The 22,865-nt window shown below is 42.2% G+C and overlaps 1 protein-coding gene across 4 annotated transcripts in view; it reads right to left on the reverse strand.

Annotated features, from left to right (window-relative positions):
- LOC128741441 (liprin-alpha-1) overlaps positions 1–22,865 on the reverse strand; it is a 1,114,069-nt gene that overhangs the window by 115,605 nt on the left and 975,599 nt on the right. For all 4 annotated transcript variants that reach the window (XM_053837258.1, XM_053837259.1, XM_053837257.1 and 1 more), the window contains one exon: positions 21,695–22,014. In XM_053837258.1, coding sequence (XP_053693233.1) covers positions 21,695–22,014 — 320 coding nt within the window. The remainder of the gene's footprint in view (positions 1–21,694; positions 22,015–22,865) is intronic.

Consider the following 22,865-nt stretch of genomic DNA (forward strand, 5'->3'; position numbering starts at 1 on the left):
GCGGCTATTGGAGGCAAATCCAAGGACCTTTGCGGCATCTAATGTCATTTTCGATGACAATTCGAGGCACCCAATGGCATTTTGGCGGTTATTTTCGCAAACCAACAGCAAATGGAAGCAAATCGACTGACGGGCAGCAAATTCAGCAGTAGGCCGTTGTGGTCTTAAACAGTTCTTATAAGAACTATAGTAATTGAAGAATGAAAAGATTTTTCTTCACTTTTCTAAATGGTTAACGTTTCAACGTTCCATGGAAAATGCTTGCTCATTCAGCGTCGGATAATCATTCGAGCAGCAGCAGCAATTGATCTGGTTTCCCCCACCACCTCACTAGCTTACAAGCAGCAGCGGCAGTGCCAGAGACTATAAAATGGTACTCTTGGTTCGCCGTCTGCTCATTCATCGCACAATCGCACTGACGGACGGTCAGTATTTACCATCGACGGCAATTGGTGGCGAAAGCAACGGCATTTGGCGGCAAACACCAGCGATCGGAGCCAACAACGATAGCAATCGGGAGGTAACGATAGCATTTCAACGATAGCGTTTCAACGTTCCATGGAAAATGCTTGCTCATTCAGCGTCGGATAATCATTCGAGCAGCAGCAGCAGCCGATATGGTTTCCCCCACCACCTACACTAGCTTACAAGCAGCAGCGGCAGTGCCAGTGACTATAAAATGGTACTCTTGGTTCGCCGTCTGCTCATTCATCGCACAATCGCACTGACGGACGGTCAGTATTTACCATCGACGGCTATTGGTGGCGAAAGCAACGGCATTTGGCGGCAAACACCAGCGATCGGAGCCAACAACGATAGCAATCGGGAGGTAACGATAGCATTTTTGGCGGCTATTGGAGGCAAATCCAAGGACCTTTGCGGCATCTAATGTCATTTTCGATGACAATTCGAGGCACCCAATGGCATTTTGGCGGTTATTTTCGCAAACCAACAGCAAATGGAAACGGATCGACTGACGGGCAGCAAATTCAGCAGTAGGCCGTTGTGGTCTTAAACAGTTCTTATAAGAACTATAGTAATTGAAGAATGAAAAGATTTTTCTACACTTTTCTAAATGGTTAACGTTCCATGGAAAATGCTTGCTCATTCAGCGTCGGTTAATCATTCGAGCAGCAGCAGCAATTGATCTGGTTTCCCCCACCACCTACACTAGCTTACAAGCAGCAGCGGCAGTGCCAGTGACTATAAAATGGTACTCTTGGTTCGCCGTCTGCTCATTCATCGCACAATCGCACTGACGGACGGTCAGTATTTACCATCGACAGCTATTGGTGGCGAAACCAACGGCATTTAGCGGCAAGACCGGTTATTGGTGGCAACACCGATTGTTGACTGCACTGAAGAGGTTGATGTTACTTGTAACCAATGGCCCTTTTAAGGGCCGCAAACTAATTAAATGAAGCATAATCAGAATTTATCTCAAATGTGCAAAATGGTTTTGATTATTAATTGTAACCAACGGCCAGAAACTATTTGAAGGAAGTTGGTTCAAATATCAAACTACGCATAACATATTTCTTACAATGATCTGTGGGCTGGCCATTCATTGCTATTTCAACCTTTGTGAAATATAGTAGTGATTTGTTAAAGAATTCGCTATGTCTAAATGGTTGCAGGCGTTATATTTACGTAACCACCGTAAACGTATTCGTGAACAAGTGGCTGGTGTAGTAACTGAACCAAGGATATCCTTAACAGGAGCAGAGCGTACTAGATTATCACGCAAACGAAAGCGTGAGAGTGCTTCTAGTTCGGCAGGTGAAGTTGCAAGTTTGTCGCACGAAGAGGCATCGCCCGCAGATATCAATCCATCGCATACCGTTATAATTCCGTCACATGAAATGACAGGTAAGCATATTTATAGAAAATTATCGCATGCTATTTGAGCTCAGCTTGAGCTGTTTAGAAAGAAGTTTATAATAAATTTCGTAGCGAAATTACAAAAATACACTACAACTGAGTGCATTGATGGCAACAAATGTTTGTTTATTCGTGAATCTAAAATTGAATCTAAAATTTCAACTTAAATTAGTTGTGAAAATCTGGTGAATACTTAAATTACATAGTGGATCGTAAAACAATGTTCAAACTATCTCTGCTCTATTTACTGCTAAATTGCTAGGGAATAGTAGGGAAGTGAACTGCTTGTATCCTCATGACTCAAGAAATGCACCGATTTTATTGTCCAGTCCCAGATACACCTGGCTGAGCTTCTATCAAGCAGTTATTAATAATTGTGTAAGACAGATTATCTAGTTTGACATATTATTTAATGAGTATTATATGACACAGTCCTACGTCACCCTTTCGTACAACCCTTAGGGCTGTATACCTTGTAGTTTTTCCAATTAATCGATTAGCTAATAATCGATTACTTTTTGGGCGGGCAATAATCGACATCGATTAATCGGCGCTATATAATCGATTAGTCGAAATAATCGATTGGTTATAACCTTTAGGTCCCGATACCAGAAATAAGGATACTTGCAGTTACACTTTCGGCTCTATCTCCATTGTTGTTCAATCGATTTCTATGCAACTGACGTTAAAAGAACTGCATTAGATTGGTCGGTAAATAGCAGGTTTTTTACTTGAGTTGTTTTCTTTTCAGCTGGATACCAGGCTTACGACTTGACACCTCTTTATCGACAGACTTCACATCCGTATTATTAGAGGGTTATTAGAGTAGAATGGGACAGTTACGAAGCTAGTGCAACAACTCTACTGATGCTATCTAGCAGCATCACAGTTAATTTAGTAGCTAAGCGCCAGCCACTGTAATAAATTAAATTTGCTAAAAATTGTTGAATAATAAAATTTCAAAAATCCGGTATAATCGATCGGCCAGGTAATCGAGTATCTAATAATCGGAACATAAAGCAATCGATTATTTTGACAGATAATCGATTAGTTCGATTAATCGAGAAGTAAACGGACATCACTAATTGTGCCAAAGTTCGTGCACTTCCAGTAAAATTAGGTTTCATTGTAACTAAACCATCTCTCCGGTTGTTGTTAATTGAACAATTTAGTATATATTGACAGGTTTGAAATCATCATAGTTCCTAAATTTTGTGAATACTGAGCCAACGAACAAAAATATATGCTTTTTTGGCACAATCTCGCCCCGGATGACGGTACGGAAAGTGTAAGTTATAAAAATTAGAAATAACGTGCAACAATATCTAATAAAACATAAATCAATTATTAGGCATCGAAATAAATTAGTGAAGACAAGTGGAGGATAAATAAAACGTGGAAATTTACAACACTAAATATGTAAGCTAACAATGAAGTCTGTAACAAACTAAATTAAAATAAATATTTTTCTAGCTTTGATCTGCTACCTAGTTGATCCAAAGGGTGTTCTTTCCCGGAATAACCGAATAGTATGTATGTATGTATACCACCATCACTTCAAGGATATACCTATGGATGCAAGAAGAATGACTGTAGAATCGAAATTGGTCATCAAGCAGCTTTCACGTATATGTTGTAAGAAGGGCCAAAAGGGGTTGGGTGGACTCGTAAGCAGAGGCATTTACGCACATTCCACGGAAAGATAAGAATCCCTTCCAACATAAACATCCGGTTACTTGATCAACGATTTCGCCGTACAAACTGAACTTGCGTCATGGGGAAAAAAGGGAAGGGTGTGTTAAACTCCTATCGGGCCTTTAGGGGGGGGACATCTCCGAAGTGATTCAGGCAGATCACACACGTCCGTCCTCCAGCCATCCATTCGTTTTTTTATATCTCGTTTATTTGCCTAATCTCAAGTTTTTAGTCTTGACCTTGGAATGAGGTCATACATATATTATTATTTTTTTGAAACGATGGTTTTACAATTGATGAAGGGACGGTACGGGAAAGAAATGAAAATTTTTTGGTGAAGGAGGGGAAGTGCGGAAAGGAAGGGGGGGGTATTGGTAGCTATGCTTGACAAGTAGTCATTTTGACTCCTACGTTTTGTCCAATGCTGGAAGGTGCATGAGTCGAACCAAGCTGTATGCAGCACACATACGGCTAGTAGCACAAAAGTGCTTCACTTTGTCGCGACACACTTGTGTTGTGTCGAAGCGAATGGCACTATGCACTATGCACAATTTATCAACCTGATTATCGTGAGCAAAAACGAAATTATTTATACGAGCGATCGCACAATATGTCTTGACTTGGTAACGGTTGTCACTCGAATGAACCGCCCTCCATTCGTTTAACACCCCTGATATTTCAAGCAGCATATGTATAATTAAAAAGATATTTGATCAATTAAAATGAATAATAGCGAAGTGAATGAAATTTAATATGAAAGTAAAATAAGTATATGTAAAATGATGAATAAAATTTCATATTTAACACAGCGTACTCAGGAGATATGTATATACAAAATACTGATTTTTAATTGGCAATACAATACACAACAATTTCGTAAGGTGTTGATGGGTCAGTTCGTACAGTATTTTTTTATTATTATATTATTGCCATCCTATAGCATTAAAAAAAAATTTGGAAGAGACAGCAATGTGCTGCCACAATGGTGCAAGTGAAAACTGCATGCGACTGCTCTCTTTCATTATAAAATCTCGCTTATTAAATATCAGCTGATCGCATCACTGTGCTTCCCTTGATGTATTGCTACAATGTGACATATATGCAAAATGAAAACTAAAGTTTATTCTGTCCTCCTGCTTCAGTTTTTTAATGTAGCCGAAATGGCGCCCCCCTTAAAGTGGCGCTCCAAGCAGCTGCTTGTTTTGCTTAAGGGAAGTGCTGGCCCTGCAGATGATACTGGGTATCCTTTATTGAAAAACTTGCCATTAAATGGTAAACTAGCTTTACACAAACCGCCCAGCTAGCTTCGAGGTACGATGCTGGTCTAACAAGCCAGTCGTCGTATGTTCGAATCTCGGCTAGGCGGTGCTTGCTAGTTAGAGTCAGTAGAATTGTTGCACTGGCCCCGTAATTTTCCTGTACTCTAACAGCCGGCTGCGAAGTCTGTCGATAAAGAAGGGTAATGTCTAAAGACGGTATAAACCCATGGCTTTTTAGCTTTACACAAATGCTATAACCAGGCCGGCTAAGGCCCTAACCCAGCGAGGTTAAGGCGCCGAACAAAGTCGCATTCGACTTTGCGCGACTCCGTATAGCCACTAAGATGGGAGCGGGAACTCTTATCCCTACCTCCACGCGGTACCGGCCGGGACGCAACTGGGCCTAGGGTCGACCAAATACCAGTCTTTGGTTGCACCCTCAGTTGTGTGCTAACAGGGAAAGGGGGGCACGTTGTGCCTGAGGGTAGCGTGGCGTAGTGGTGTAAAGAGGCGAGCGGGGCTCAACTCCTATAAGCCAGCTGCGGGCGCCGCAGTGTTTGCGGTTAGCGTGGCGCAGTGGTGTAAAGAGGCGAGCGGGGCTCAATTCCTATAAGCCAGCTGCGGACGTAGTAGCGTCCTGTTAGAGCTCAGGACTTTAAACAAAAAAGCCGGGTCAGGAGTGCCATGGGCACATTAAGATCGGTTCCAGGAAGATCCTAATTACGGTGTACTGGACGGGTGGGAATAAACGTTTGGATTTGGCGCTACAGGGCTGACGGCTGTGCTATTCTACTACCTTATGTAAGGAAGGGTGGTACCTTCCTGAAACGGCGAGTAGGCTAATGGTACAGCTGCCTTCCGTCCCGTTAAAACCGTGGCTGGTCTCTAGGTACGTTCAAAGCTCGTCACTCACGTCAAAGTGCGGTGGTGTAGGCTCAGATGATACATTCCTGACTAACGCTGATCGGATGCTGACATCCCTGCCCCCATGAAGGGTAGGGGGGAGTGCCCTAGCCATGGCCTCCCTGCTTGCATAGATCACCATGGGATCGTTAAGGCGACTACACAATTACGAGTGGAGATAGCGGCCTAGAGTTGGGACCCTTTCGAATGGACAAATTTCTAAATTTTAAAGAGGGAGCGAATACGGGTGCTACTAGTGGCAAAGATGATATCTTTGCCAAAAGTAGTAAGTTGGCCAGGTCACCAACAGCAAAGACAGGTAGCCCCCCGTTATCGGGGGCGCGACCCAAGAAGGGAAGCCCGCCGAAATCGGGGGCACAGCCCATACAGGGAAGCCCCCCGAAAACGGGGGCGATACCGAAGAGGAAGTTGACTCCACCAAAGTCTAACACCCCAGTTAGAACGCAGGTGGCCACCGCTGCTAGCTCAGCCAAGAGGGCGAGCGACAGCGGTAGGCAAATGTCAACGGAGGGCGTGGTGCACCCTCTTGAGGGCGAAGTTGGGCTTCCTCCAGCCAGTTGCAAGCTGGAGGAAGCCAAAAGGTTGGTGGACGAGTTGTACTCGTTCATCAACTCTAGGTCAAATGTCCACCTCGACATTAAAAAGCTGGCGGTGAGCCTCCGCTCTACCCTCATAGCTGCCGAGGTGGAGAGGCAAGAGCTTCTGCAGCGATGCGAAATCGCCGAAGCTCTAGTCATAACCGCTAAGGCTGTGGCCATGCCTAGTCAGGCGCGTACGCCGCTTGCCAAGCGCAAGGCGGCTACGCCCGACCATGGACCAACGCTGGTAGCCAAGAGGCAGCGGACTTCAGCTCGCGCCTCTACCAGCGAACGCGCGGAGGCGGTCCCGGATGGTGCTTCCGGGACCGGGGAGGAGGAATGGCAGGTGGTTAGGCGTAAACCGCCTAAACCGCCGAGACCGAAACCGAGCGAGGCTGCGGCTGCAAAGCCAAAGCCAAGGCGCGTCCATAAGGGCGACGCCTTAGTAGTGAAGCTGACAGGTAAGCTGTCGTACGCCGAACTACTGCGTAAGGTTCGAGTGGACCCCAAGTTGCAGGAGCTTGGGGCCAACGTAGTAAAGACCCGCCGAACCCAGGCAGGGGATATGCTCTTCGAGCTCAAAAAGGACCCAACGGTCCAGAGTTCGAATTACCAGAAACTGGTAGAGCAGTCCCTGGGCGAAGCGGGCCAGGTAAAGGCGCTGTCGCAGCGTGTTCTGGTCGAGTGCAAAAACCTCGACGAGATTACGACGACAGTGGACCTGAGTGATGCTCTGCGGGATCAGCTTAAGGTTGATGTGGCACCCGCAGACATCCGGTTGAGGAAGGCATACGGTGATATGCAAACTGCGACCTTAAACGTGCCAGAGGCAATCGCCAACAAGATGTTGGCGTCTGGCAAAATTAAGGTAGGATGGTCAGTGTGTACACTGGTGTCGAAACGGCGTATCGAACGCTGTTTCAGGTGTATGGGCTTTGGCCATCGGGCGGCCAAGTGTAAGGCCCCCGATCGGTCCAAGCTGTGCAGGCGGTGCGGCGAAGATGGCCACTTCGCCAGGGGACGTAGCAAACCCCCCAGGTGCCTGCTCTGCACAGTCGATGCGGGAAATATGCATGCCACAGGTGGCCCACTGTGTGCGGCTTATAGGCGGGCATTGCAACGATAAGGGTGCAGGTTATACAGATTAACCTAAACCACTGTGAAACGGCACAGGAGTTGCTTTGGCAAACGGCAGCCGAGACGGGGTGCGATATTGCCATTATCGCGGATCCCTACCGGGTCCCCCGTGGAGGCACTAACTGGGTTATCGACAAGGGTCGGATGGCAGCGATCGCCGTGATGGGTAGATACCCGATCCAGGAGGTGGTGTCGTCCGACCAAGAGGGGTTCGTGATCGCGGTGGTCGATGGCGTCTGCATCTGTAGCTGCTATGCTCCACCTAGGTGGTCGCCGGAGCAGTTTTACTGGATGCTAGACGTGCTCACCGACGAACTCACGGGCCGCAAGCCCGTTGTCATTGGAGGAGACTTCAATGCTTGGGCTGTCGAATGGGGTAGCAGGTGCACTACTCCGAGGGGACAAAGCTTGCTGGAAGCTCGGTCCAAGCTAGATGTAAGTCTGGCTAACGTGGGATCCGTCAGTACCTTTTGTAGGGGGGTACAACAATCGATCATCGACATCACCTTCTGCAGCCCAACGTTGCTTGCCAACATGGGCTGGAGGGTGTCAGATGAGTACACGCATAGCGACCACCAAGCTATACGGTACACGATTGAACGACGGGCGCTACGGCCACGCGGGGTGAAGTCGACAGGGAGGAGGTGGAAAGTGAAGTCCTTCGACAAAGACCTGTTCGTTGAAGCACTCAGTGCAGAGAGCACCCGCTCGAACCTGAGTGCTCGTGAGTTGACCAACGTCCTAGTACGGGCATGTGATACCACTATGCCTAGGACGGGGCAGCCAATGAACGGTCGTCGCTCGGTATACTGGTGGAGTGATACCATTGCCCAGCTCCGTTCCAGGTGCCACAGAGCGAGAAGGCTAGCGCAGAGGGCCCGGACCGATGCAGATGCTGAAGCTCGGGGAGTTGATCTTAGAGCGGCAAGGTCGGCGCTTAAGAAGGAGGTTAGGCGTAGCAAGAAATCCTGTTTCCAGGAGCTATGTCGCGATGCGGATTCAAACCCCTGGGGAGGTGCATACCAGGTGGTAATGAAAAAGATGAAGGGTACATCTGCGCCGCAGGAAACCTGCCCCCAAAAGCTGAAAGTCATCGTGGAAGGGCTCTTTCCGCAACACGATCCAGTTTGGTGGCCTCCGACCCCGTACGGTCAATCGAATGATGTCCTCAATCCGGTCACGAATGAGGAACTCATCGTAATTGCCAGGGGTCTAAAAACGAAGAAAGCGCCCGGTCCTGACGGGATTCCGAACGAGGCACTCAAAGCGGCGATCCAAGCATATCCCGATATGTTTAGAGAGACGCTTCAGAGTTGCCTAGAGGTATGCGAATTTCCAGACAAATGGAAAGTCCAAAGATTGGTACTGCTGCCAAAGCCGGGGAAACCGCCTGGTGATCCCTCGTCGTACAGGCCAATTTGCCTACTGGACACGCTAGGCAAATTGCTAGAGCGGGTAATCCTAAACAGGCTAACGCCTGTGACGGAAAGTAATGTCGGACTGCCAAACACGCAGTTTGGCTTCCGTAAGGGGAAGTCCACTGTAGATGCCATAAAGTCCGTAGTGGAGAGGGCCGAGAAGCCTATGAAACGGAAAAGGCGAGGCGACAGGTATTGTGCCATAGTCACAATCGATGTCAAAAACGCCTTTAACAGCGCTAACTGGGGTGCAATTGCGTTAGCGCTGCATAGGATGAGGGTACCGGATTATCTATGCAGGTTGCTTAAGAGTTACTTCGAGAACCGGACGCTAGTGTACGACACGGCTGACGGGGCGAAGAGGTACAGAGTGACAGCGGGTGTTCCACAGGGCTCGATTCTCGGCCCCACGCTTTGGAATGCCATGTACGATGGGGTGCTGAGGCTCGAACTACCCACTGGGGTCGATATCACTGGCTTCGCCGATGATATCGTCCTTACAGTGGTAGGCGAGTTTCTGGAGGAGGTGGAAATGCTGGCATCAGACGCCATAAGCATAATAGAGGGTTGGATGGCGGGCGTCAATCTGCGATTGGCCCACCATAAGACGGAAGCTGTGATGGTCAGCAACCGAAAGTCGGCCCTAGAGGCAAAAGTAATCGTGGGGGGACAGGTGATTGTCTCCAAACGAAGTGTGAAGTACCTGGGTGTCATGACAGACAACAGGCTGAACTTCACCAGCCATGTGGATTATTCTTGTGGTAAAGCGTCAACGGCGGTCACTGCGCTGTCTAAGATCATGCCGAACGGCTACGGTCCTAGCAGCAGTAAGAGACGCCTGATGGCCAGCGTTGCCATGTCGGTGCTACGATACGGTGCACCGGCGTGGGCCCCGACTTTGGAGAGTAAGCGCAATCAGGCATGTCTGAACAAGGTGTTCAGGCTGTTAGCATTGCGCGTTGCGTGCGGCTACCGTACCATATCGTTGGATGCGATTGGGGTTATTGCAGCCATGATTCCAATATGCATACTCCTAGGTGAGGATATCGAGTGCCATAGTCAGAGGAACGTCAGGGGCGCTAGGGACAGAGCTAGGCTGGACTCTATTAGGCGTTGGCAGGCGGAATGGGATCGCACCGACCATGGTAGGTGGACCCATAGGCTGATCCAGAACATATCGTCCTGGATCGGCAGAGGTCATGGTGAGGTAAACTTTTTCCTTACCCAGTTTCTGTCGGGTCATGGATGCTTCAAGAAGTATCTATATACACGCGGGCGGGTAGATTCACCCTTTTGCCCCGTTTGCACGGTAGCCGAGGAAACGGCGGAGCATGTGATTTTTCACTGCCCGCGGTTTACGTCCACTCGGCGGGTGATGCTTGCGGTCGTTGGGGAAGACACCAACGCCGACAACATTGTGCAGAGAATGTGCGCTGAGCAGGCATGGGGTGCCGTCGATAGGGCGGCAACGGCGGTGATAACGGAGTTGCAACGGCTAGAACGGTTGCAACGACAGGCCCTGACATAGCTTGCTAAGGTCAGTAATGGGCTGATTGGGCAGCCCAGGCCCTAGGTGAAGGGTAGTGGCGGTATGCAAGGACAAGGGTGTTGTGTGAACCCACACACGCAACGGACAAGTCGGAGTGCTTCGGCACGTCCTCCCTCCTGAAGTAAAACCTAACGGTAGTTCCGGGAGGGGTTCAGGAAGGGGCAGCAGGATAGTTTTTTGTAGGTAGGCGCATGTTGGCACCATGTGAATCCTATTCGGCACCGCGAAGGTGCTGTCTATGAAGATTTTCTCCCTGCATAAACAATACAAAAAAAGTGCTATAACCAAGTTTGGAAATCAGGATTTATTTATTTATTTATTTATTTATTTATTTATTTATTTATTTATTTATATATATATTTATTTATTTTTTGTTAATTACATCCATCTGACACAATCAACACAATCAACAAATTAAAACTATACCTAGTTAATCCTCCTCAATTTCTGCACAAATTATCCGGTAGATTCCCCAAATTCGAACAGTCCTTCAGCTCGCGTGAATGTCCGGATACATGCAGTCTTGCACATGCGATGAAATTCGATATGCAATAGTGCCGCGGAATATCTTTGTGATGGCGACGCAGAAAGTTTAATTTTGCCGGTAAGGTCGATGAATCAATGTCATTGTTCAGTATTTTTGCCACTAGCGTTGCCTGTTGAGCTTTGCGGCGCCGCACATAGGAATATTTGACCCAAAAAGTTGGCCATAAGTCCGAAATATGAAATGCACGATTTTTATTTGTATATAGTAGGTATCTGTAATCTTAGCATAGCCTGCTTGTCACGTTAGTATTATTTTGAACTGAATTCATGCTTTTCTTCACTCAGCAAGCTGCTAATTTAGGAAACCATTCGGCAATAAATTGTTATGCTTTCAAAGAGCGTTCTACCGCTCGTTGTTGTAAAAAGCCAAAAATCTGAGTGAAATTGTGTTTATTCACCATGGGTAAGTATTTACTAGTAAAAAGGAATGTTTTTCAATAGTTTTTATGTATTTATAGATAAATGTCCTCGATACAAACAGTGATTACAAGAATTACCCCAAAAATTGTGGTAAGATATTAATATTTTAATTAATGTTTTAGTGACTTTCCGAGCATGTCCCGGCAAAATTTCACTCACAATCAGATAGGTCAAACTTTAATGCATATAGTGAAAGCTAAAAATCTTCCGCCTGGTTACGCTTTGCCATTTTTTAGACATTTGATTATTTTAAGGTAGGGGTCGTGCAGGTAAGATCGACACTGGGGGTAAGACCAGCACCCATAGAGTCTAACTACAAAGCACTCATAGAGTCTAAATTTTTTGAAAAAGTCATAAATTTTTCATTTCAGATTTTGATTCTGCAGTCTTTTGCTATTGTTTTGATACTAAATTTGTAATAATCCGACCACGGGAAGTGGCCGAAAAACAATCATAAACATAAGCATTCCAGTGCGGCGTGGAACAACATCGACGGAATAAAACGCCGCTCCTGAAACACCACGATTTTCAAACTTTATGTACCTTTTTCTCAGAAACTACACAACGTATCGGAAAAAACTTTTTTTTGTTTTGTTGGTAGAAGTTTGGCAAAAACTTTTATAACTTTTGAGGTTTGTAAACGAAACACAACTAGAGAAAAAGAAAAAAGCAGACAAATTTTAATTTTTTCTGTCATGCTTTTTTCTTCCAAAGCCAAATCTGCTATCTAGGGTTAGATTTGGTCGTTTGGTCGTTGGATTTGGTGAACATATTTGGGGGACTCCGGAAAACCTTAGGAAATGACCAATTTCGAACATGAACAAGAACTCATCATACGACACCTTAAATCACACTCAAACTTTTAAAATAGATCCAAGTAAGCCAAATTGTGTGCTACGAACCACAATGGCCAATTCCGAACATGTCTTTATTATCAAAAATGTACCACATTGTGTTATTGATTTCCCAGGGGTTCCCGGGTCCCCAAATATGTCCAGATATGACCAAATCTTACCCTAGAAAGCAGATCGTGCTTCCATTGATCTAGTTATTGAATCCTAGTGTCATTTAAGGTATCTCATGACAGGTTTTTGTTCAAGAACGAAATTGGTCACTTGTCTGGGTGTTCCCGGAAGTCCCCGGAACTTGTCCAGATATAATCAACGTGGTGCTAGGTAGTTGATCTGATTGTCAGTGTTCTAGTTTTTAAATTCTGGCGTAATTTGAGGTGTCGCATGATAAGTATTTGTTCATGTTCGATACTGGCTATTTTCCACAGCGATAGCTTAATCCGGAACATTTCCGGTTAGTCCCAATACAGCGTAAAACTCCTAAAATGGTCGGCAATGGGCATATGTTGCATAATAAATCAATACCGGCTGTGATTTACGTTTATTTTAGAAGTGTCATTGAAGATTTTTATTTACTTTGTATGAGCAATCTGCCCTTTAAAACTTCAAAAGGGCGTTACTCAAAAATTTGTCGATCGATTTTTTTAAAAATTGGTTCAGAAGTATAGGATGGCAATACAAACCAACTGGCATTTTTCGTTTAAATGGCCTATTTTATTTTTTAATAACGGTATTTTGAACACCATGAACTACAGAGATTATAGGTTACAGAGGTGCTGAGGCACTCAAAAACCGTTAAATTTTGAATCAAAACGGAGAGTACCATCACAAATAAAAGTAAATCTCCGTTTTGATTCAAAATTTTGAGTGCCTCTATAGTGATAACGTGACTCATTGAAATCATGAAGAACAGAAGTGATTGTGTATCCAACCTATTGCTCGACAACGAAACGATCGCTGACAAGGTTTAAGTCGGCATCGCATTGCGTTTGGAAGGTTGGCATCGCTGGCTGTGAGCCTTTCCACGCCGGTACGCTACAAGGACAGCTAGCGCCGGCCACCCTGAGGATCACTGCAGGCATCCAGAACTGCGTAAGTAAATTTGCCTATATTCTTTGCACACGACATTTCGCGTCGGTTCGGTAGTGCCACTCCTCGTATTGGCCCGGGAAGGAGCAAATACGTCGTTATCGAGTTGGCACAGGAAAGAGATACAATTCTCTTCGATTCGCGTTGTGCCCCGTAAATCGCAAACATGCTGAAGGACGATATATTGGATAGTGAGCATGAGGCTGATTTCCTCAAGAAAGGGAAAGAACATTTGCAAGAGATAATGTTTCATTGATATTTTTCGGTGAAATAAAACCCTTCTTTTCTCGATCTGCGTAACGTTTCTGGCTACTATGCTTCGCCTATCGTCAGACGCCTGGAAAATTTTATTTTTGGTCAAATAATTCATACAAATTTTAAACACATTTTTCTTTTCACAAATTTACATTACAAAAAAACAAATAAAAAGCTTACATTTTCGTCAGTCTATTTTTTTAGCACATTGCTAATGCTGCGTCCGCTGCCGACGAGTAACCATTGCCTGCTTGCTTTGTTCACACTGCCGTAGCTTAGTGACCAAACCGTTATACATTGCGTTGAACGTTCCACATTCACACTGTAGGCTTACTGTTTTGACGTAGGACTACGTCTTTGTTTACTATACTGGGACTGGGTAGCACTTTGTGAAAACGAAAATAGAAGTGTAACGTTTGAATGAAAGATTTTAAATGCTAATAACTACTAAACTACTGAACGAAACTGAACAATTTATATGTCGTTGGACAGATAAAATGATCAGCAATTTTATGGAGGGGGTAAGAGAGCAATTTTAAGGGGGCGTAAGAAGAGGGGCTCCTATACAAATGAAACACAAATATCCTCAAAACTGGTGAACTAATCGAGCAAATGGAACCAAATTTGGTATGTGGGGATCTTAGAAGGCAAGATTTTTTTACGGTGTATTGAGACCCCTTGCCCTTCTAAGAGTGGGGAGGGGTGGCTCCCATACAAATAAAATACAAATTCCCTCATAAATCTCGTGCTAATCAAGCAAATGGCATGTGAGGGTTTCATAAGGCAAGAATTTTTTCTATGGTTAACTGAGACCCGTCCCCTCTCTAGGAGGGGGGCTCCCATGCAAATAATATGCAAATTTCCTCATAATTCGAGAATTATTCAAGCAAATGGAACCAAATTTGGCATGTGGGTGTTTTTGGAGGCATGAATTTATTTTATGATGGTTTGAGACTCCTCACCCCTGTGGTAGGAAGGTAAGGACTCTCATCATATGAAACAGAAATTTCTGCGTATGTGTCATATGTTCTGCTATGTAACAAGCGGTAAGCTATGAAGGTAAACTAGTAAAACCTTCTCTAAGCAAAAGAAGTGAATGGGCGCCTCTAACTTACAACTTACTGCACATCAAATATTTGTGCCTGTCCCCATTAATGTCAAAAGAGAGGGACATTCGAATGGCACGTCATATTTGCGATGAACGTGCTTTGGCTTTAATGTTATTTGTAACCAATGGCCCTTTTAAAGACCACAGGCGAGCTAAAGCAAGATTATTGAAACATGTTAATCTACGCATAATCATATTTAATACAGTAATCTGTGGGATGGTCATTTATTACTATTTCAACCTATATGATGCACACAAGTGATTCCAAAAAAATCTCTATCTCAATGGTTGCAGGCGTTGTACGTATAAACCCCCGTCCACACTGAGAAAACTTTTCATATAGTTTCTATGTGTCCCACACATAGTTTTTTGCAATGTGCCCAGTTAATGCCAAACAGTTATAATATATGGGTACGCGAAACTTTTGCACATACTATTCATATGCTTATATTTTTTATGTATGTCATTGCACGTACTATTCACGGGGGTGAGATTGTGCCAAACCTTAATGGTTGATCCAATTTGTGGATTTCACATACACAAAAAAAATACGTCAGTATACACCAGTACACTCACATTCTTTACTATTGAGCACAATTATTAGATTAGACAGATTAGATTGCATCATACATTTTGGAGTAAACAACATCATAGACCAGCTAAATAATTTAAACTAATTTTTACTTTTGCTCTGGAAATTTCAGATGCTTTGAATAAACACTCTAATATAAGACGAGTATATTATACCGTGTATAAACTGCCAATTTTAAGGAGGGGGGGAGGGGGGATGGGCCACATGTTCTGCGGCCGCGGGTTATCGAACGAAGTAATAGTTACTTTTGTTAAATGATCAAATAGGTATGCCCCCTTACGATACACGCCCTCCATATATCTCCCCCTCGTTAACCCTAGAAACGATACTGGCTATATAAAAGCTGTCCACTGACTACGAACTCATTTTTAGTTATTTCAGACCTACCCGGGTTATTTTCGTTCATACTTTTTGTATGATGCGTTGTTTTTGGCCGACCCCCTGCCCCTCTGATAGTCCCCTTAGTTCATGGACGGCCCCATATGAACTACTTTATACTGATATTTATGTGTATTGTTTATAAACATGCTAGTATTTACTGTTTATGTATTTACCTTAACTTTATGTTTTTGGCACAATGTCACCCCCTAGAAGGGGTGAGATTGTGCCAAAGTTCATGCACTTCCAGTAAAATTAGGTTTCATTATAACTAAACCATCTCTACGGTAGTTGTCAATTGAACAATTTAGTACATATTGACAGGTTTGAAATCAACTTAGTTTCTAAATTGTGTGTATACTGAGCTAAAGAACAAAAACATATGCTTTTTTGGCACAATCTCGCCCCGGATGACGGTATTTATTTATTTATTTATTTTATTGAATAGAAGATTGTAACTGACGAAGTTTTTTTACGAATGATCTCATTGTAATTGAAATTGTATTCACATTTTTTTGAATTTATTTACTTCTTTATTCTTGTAATGTCACAGTAACTACTATGTTCGCCACGATGGTGATGATGGATTTTTTTCTTTCATATTAAAATTTAAAAAAAATACAAGAGTAGTCTACAAAAGTTTGAGCCTCGCGCGCGACATACGGATATAAATGACTTTTTATTGTGATTTGACTTCTTATATCTGTATATAAAACCAGTTCGTTTTTTTTGCATAACTGGTTCATATTGTTATAATAATAATTATCTTATAGATATCACGTCTTGCTCAATCCTTTGGGGGGTATGCGGCGGGACCATCATCATCAAAAAAAAAAAGAAAAAATAAAGATACACCCGATAGAAAGCAGCCTTATCTTCACTTCAAGCAAGAAATTTCAGCAATTTTTCTAGGAATTCAAACACTACAGTTTTAAATTTCTAAGTTAGTAGCTAGATGAACGATATGTATAAAATTGATCCTGATCTTCAGAACTAGGCAGGATCTTCTAGAACCTCTTCATTTGAACAAAACTAATTAATTTTGGCGGCCGGGATGTTAAACACCCAAAAAGGTTTCTTAAAATGAAAATTAAAATCTGCTTATTTTAAATAATGTTCATACGCTTAATCAAAACTTATATACAACTATAATTGAACTTAAAGCTATATTGAATTATATAAATTACATTGAACCTATTTCAACGAATTTACCCTAACAAAAATAGTATAACATGCAGCGGAAATCAATTTGCTATAAGAATGAAATTGTAATACATTATATAAATACACACACAAACACACTTTACACTGATAAAAGCCAAGCGTCACGAGCCACGCTATTAAAAACAGTTCATATTAAAACGCACGTCGATCGGGTAACTTGTGCTGGATACATCCGAAATCCGATCGCATTCGTCTACGTATAAACTATAGAGTAAGGAGGGGTAAAAGTGCGATGCGGGTAAAAGTACGATTCAATGATTTATCGGTGCAGATTCCGAGTAAATTTTCTACATTGGCATGGATGGGTGACTACTTTGATAGCTTGAATCTAACGTAAACTTTGGTTGCTTACGAAGCATAGTTGCTGAGTTATGTGCAAATGTTATTTTAGGGTGGTTTTGATGTAATTTTTCGTTATACGGCAAATACGATATCAACAGGAGGATATTACTTGTTGAAAATTTGTAGCAGCTTTTTACATCACTCACATATCTGTTTTGAAAATACGGCGAAAATAATTTACAAAATATATTTCGCTTTTCCGTCATTTAATCTAACCCCGTTAAGCACCTAGTGGGGTAGAAGTTCGATTCATGGACGGGGTAAAAGTGCGCTTCATGGACGAGGCAAAAAAGTATAGCTAATTATATACAGCTTTAGGCACTATATAACAGATACTAAAAATGAAAGATCTGCAGAAAAATGTGTGCTCTACAGATGTTGGCCGAAGAAAAACAATGTGTTTTCGCTGATGAAACAAAAAACAAACGTTAGGAAAAGTTTCGATCTAACGGAGGCTGCAATACACCAGCGCAAAATAGGAAAGGTGCAAATTGAGAATATTCCTTACCGAAACATAACGCAGATTAAAGATAATATAGTTTTGTTAGCTACTGCTGGGCTAATTTCATGGATTCTAGCTTTGAACTTTTGCCCCGCGGTATTCGCACTTTTGCCCCGCTAGTGGGGTAAAAGTGCGAATCTGCACTTGATCAGAAGAGAGAAGAATTTATTTTGCAAAACACTATTACCGCAGATAATTTATAGTTGAATGTGAAGACATTGAGTTACTGCATCACTATAAAATATATCATGTTGTAATCCTTCTTTATATCTCACGAAAATTGATGACAACTTCAAACATCACACTTATGCCCCGCCCTACTTTATAGTACGCGACGAGCGCTTCCAGCAGTAAGTCTTCCAGAACGTTCGAGAAACATCCCCACGCTGCCTTCATTTGCTCGCAACATATGCTACCGAACATCCTAGAAACATCCACTAGTACATATAGCAACTTCGAGATTGCACGAGGTCACGCAGGTAGTATAAATACTGGCGTTTTAGCCGAGAGCAAAGTCAGCCTAATTTCAAACATTGTAGTGTGAAGATCGACTAAAAGTAAATAGCAGCAGTAGAGAAAAGGTGTAAAGAAAATCACTGGCGTTTTCATTTCCATCATACTTCCTTGGAGCGGAATAAGCGAAGATATCACCAGTTCTTTTAAGAACTAATTTTGAAGAGTGAAGTTTTTTTTCTTGATTGCCAAATCCGTTGCCATACCTTCGGTGTTTATAGTCCACCGCAAGCCGTCCCCAGTTCCTAGTGCGGACATAAAACATATATAGTCCACTTATAAGTAGCAGGCCGGTTCGCGAAAGTAAAGTGAACTTCGGGATCGGTAAAAATAACTGAATTTTACACAACAATATGGATATCAAAGTTTTTGGAACTTGTTCGGTAGGTGATATTTTTTACGTTTTACTGTTACTGACTTTTTCGCGGTCAAACGCAAACTCTATTTTGATTAAAGCAGAGGAGCGTTTGGTACGAAAAATGTTAGACTGAATACTGGGAAAATTTCGAGCTGCGGCTAAAAATATTGGGTAGTTTGTGGTAGTGGGACTCCAACCCACAGTTTCTCGGTTGGTACCCGAGTGCATTACGCATTTAAACTATACCACACCCATGTATTAATTAGTCTCAGACATAGTTTTGTCCCTACCAGTTCAAGCATTCCATTTTTCGCACACAATTTTCCCAGTATTCAGTCTAACATTTTTTGCATCAAATGCTCCTCCGCTTTAATCAAAATAGAGTTTACGTTTGACCGCAACAAAGTCAGTCACAGTAAAACGTAACCTGGAACCTTGAGGGCACGAAATGATTGGTTTGTCGGGGAATGCCAACAAGCGATAGAGAGGAAAAAAAGAGCTGGAAAACTGTCTTAGCATATCCACGAAAGAGAATTTGGCCGACATAGTATCGACGAGCGCGGAATGAGTTGACCATGATCCTAAGGAGGAAAAAGTGCCAGAAGGAAGACAGAGATTGTGAGGAGCTGCAACAACTATTCCGGGCTAATGACACGTGCAAGATTTACAATAAGGTGAACCATAAGGGCTACACACCTAAACCTGACGTGTATAGGGACGAGGGAGGACATTTAATCACAAACGAGCGCGAGGTGGTCGACAGATGGAGGCGGTATTTCGATGAGCACCTCAATATATAGCGATATAGCAATAGGAGACGCAACGGAAGTTAACCTCAGAGTGCCTACAAACGACAACTGCGTGCCGGTTCCCGATGTCGACGAGATCCGGCGAGAAACTCGTCAACTGAGGACTACGGACTACCGGTCTAATTAGCGCTTTGTACATCTTCAGCTTTGTGCGGCGTATGCTCCTTGATCGAAGCGTCTTGCGGAGGGAAAAGTAGACGCGATGCGAGAGTGCCAGAAGCTATGCACACGCTATGTCCGAAGGCAATTATTATTTAACTTCCATGCACCTCAGATTTTTCTTCACAGGATGTTAGTATAGGTCAAAACAATTAATTTAGAGAAGGTCTTAAAATATTCTATCTTGGGTTTTTTACAAAATTCAATTTTCAAGATTATATAGGGGTCATTTCCTCTTAAGTGATGATATCCGTTGTAATTGACCACCTCCAATTTCAACCAAATTTGGTATAATTACTAATTTCGACCCCACATTCAATTTCCCAAAGTTTTGTACAGATTGATCAATCCCCCTTGCAGTGACGCTTCTCCGTTTTTCTTAGATTTTCGAAAAAACTCATTTTTCATTGCATGTCACTACAAGGGGGATTGGTCAATCCGTACAAAACTTTGGGAAATTGAATGTGGGGTCGGAATGAGTAATTATACCAAATTTGGTTGAAATTGGAGGTAGTTGATTACAACGGATATGATCACTTGAGAGGAAATGACCCCTATATAACCTTGAAAATTGAATTTTGTAAAAAACCTAAGATAGAATATTTTAAGACCTTCTCTAAATTAATTGTTTTGACCAATACTAACATCCTGTGAAGAAAAATCTGAGGTGCATGAAAGTTAAATAATATTTTCTTTCGGACATAGCGTGATGCAGTCTTTAAAAATCCTGTAAACATTCTTTTCAATAGCACACTAATTAGCAGAAATCTAATTGTACGCAAACTTTTGAAAACCATTAGAAAGTTACTTGTGTTACCTGAATACTTAGTTAAATTAATTAAATAATTAATTCGAAAGAAAATTCTGTAATATAAGCATTAAATATATTGATTAAATAAGACACATTCCGCGGGCCGGTATACCAACCAGACATTTTATAAAAGTTGCTTTTAGCATTGTTGAATATTTTTTCATGATTGGGCAATGTTTGAACCTTTCAAAACTGCCATGACTGATATTCTAGCATTTTCGGAAGTTATATAAAACGTGTATCGAAAATAAATGAAATTTACAAGAAATAAATGATTTTTCGTGATATTTTTAAAAATACTGCTACAGTGTGCTAAAACATTTCATAATATCATTTGTTTTCGACCAACTTACAAAGGAATATATGCTGAATCCATTCCAAAAATAGTTTGGATGTAATTTTGCAGTTATTTTGTATTTCAAGTGGATGAAATAGGGCCATTTTTTTGCGTTGTAACGTCACGAAAAAGGTGTACTTTTTAGCTTTCGCAGAAAAGTACAAATTCGAACAATCTAATAATCCATATTCTCTTTGTACTCAAAAATACCTTTAAAACGGTGCCTAAAGAATGATGATAAGTTAAGTAGAACCTAAGTTACAACTGATTGAAGCTCGCGTTGTAACGTCACGGCGGGCAGCCGGACGGATTCAAAACAAGTGAGACATAAGTAATAGCATCGAAACCTTAAGACATAGCATTATAGTTGCTTCAAGAAAGTTTCTTCATTTAAAAAGCACTTTCTAGTGGTGAAAAAATATTCGGACATTAGGGTGTCCTCAAGCAGATACAAAAAATATTTTCTCTATTTTAATTCAGAAATGATTGCTGTCTACAGAAAATTTGTAAAAAAACTAATTTCAAGAAACTTCGTTGAATACTGAAGATTTATATTTCTAACGTGAAAAAAGTTATAGAGCAAAACTCTTAGGGACACCCTTAAAAAAAATTTTTTTCAGCAAATAAGCAAATAAAGCAAATAAACGAGTTGTTATTATAGTGTAATAGCAGAGCAACCGTAATCTTAAATACTTAGGCCCTTGGCCAAAGCATGTAGCAAAGCAAAGCCATGGGTATAAACGTCCTATTGAGAAGTTAACCCTTCTTTTATCGACAGACTTCGCAGCCGGCTATTAGAGTGTAGGACAGTGCACCGATCCTACTGACTCTATCTAGTAGCACCGCCTAGTCGAGATTCGAACATATGACAACTGGCTTGTTAGACCAGCATCGTACCTCGAAACCAACTAAGCGGCCAAAGCATGTAAGCTAATCTATTACAATCAAAATAAACTCACCTTCAAACCGATTGAATGTATCCACCGTATGACTCGATCGTTGCTCCATACCAAAACATCTTTTAATTCGTTTTCTGTTTCCTTCCTTCTTTCTTCCAAATCGTTTCTATCGTAATTCAATCTTTTAAGGCAGGATATTCCATACTGAAGACTAGTCCTATGGAAACCATCTACCATTTTAAGTTGACCTCTAAGATCTTTCTTATTCAAGTGATCTAGCATTCTCGCATCCACGAGACATTCCATAAATGTTGTTCTGTACTGTGGGAGACCTAAGCCTGGCAGCCAGTAATTGCCTATCCATTCATGATTCATATCACCTATAGAAAAAAAATTAAATAAATTTTGCTTAGTTTTCATTAGATTACAAGACTCTTGAAATAAACTTAAAAGACGGAGCAATTCCAAAACCGTTTCCAAACAGTGTTTCAATATTCACAAACAGTATTTCCTAATTTACAAACAGCATTTCAATATTCAATATATATATTCAAAATTTCAATATAGCGCGGAGCGCCATTATTAGCCCTTTTCTTGTATTGGTCCTATTTACATTGATATCATTTATATCTACGTAGGTATGCAAATACCTCGGAGTTTTTTTTCACCTAAATGTAAGTTTCGTCCTCCCGCTTGGCCTTGAGGTATGGTGCAGGCCTAATAAGCCAGTCGTCGTATGTTCGAATCTCGAATGGGAGAGGCTGGTAGAGTCAATAGGATCGTAGCAACTGGCCCTGCAATTGGCATGCACTCTAACAGCTGGCTGCGAAGTCTGTCGTATAAAAACAGAAGGTCAAGTTTCGATAACGGAATGTAGCACCTAGGCATTGTAAGTTTCGTCTATGCTTAATTCAAAAGGTATTTGGCAATTTGGTTTATATAACATTTTGCCCCAATTATAGTGAAAACCCGATTTAATCCACCTAGTGGTGAAAGGATCCTTTGTTACATCATTTGATATGGGCATTTCCAGCTCAAATATTATTTTTGATTTGTATTTGAATTTGTAATTTTCATAAAACTGATAGAGTCAAATTCTATACGGATCACTTTGAACTAAATTCTTATATAAACTGTTTCTTAGCTCAGCCGTTCTCAAGTTATTCAGATGTGAAATCTAAAAATTATCTATTAGAGTCGACACATGCAAAGTATCCCATAACCGTGTAAT

This window comes from Sabethes cyaneus, chromosome 3, assembly GCF_943734655.1.
Source record: "Sabethes cyaneus chromosome 3, idSabCyanKW18_F2, whole genome shotgun sequence".
Taxonomy (NCBI): Eukaryota; Metazoa; Arthropoda; class Insecta; order Diptera; family Culicidae; genus Sabethes; species Sabethes cyaneus.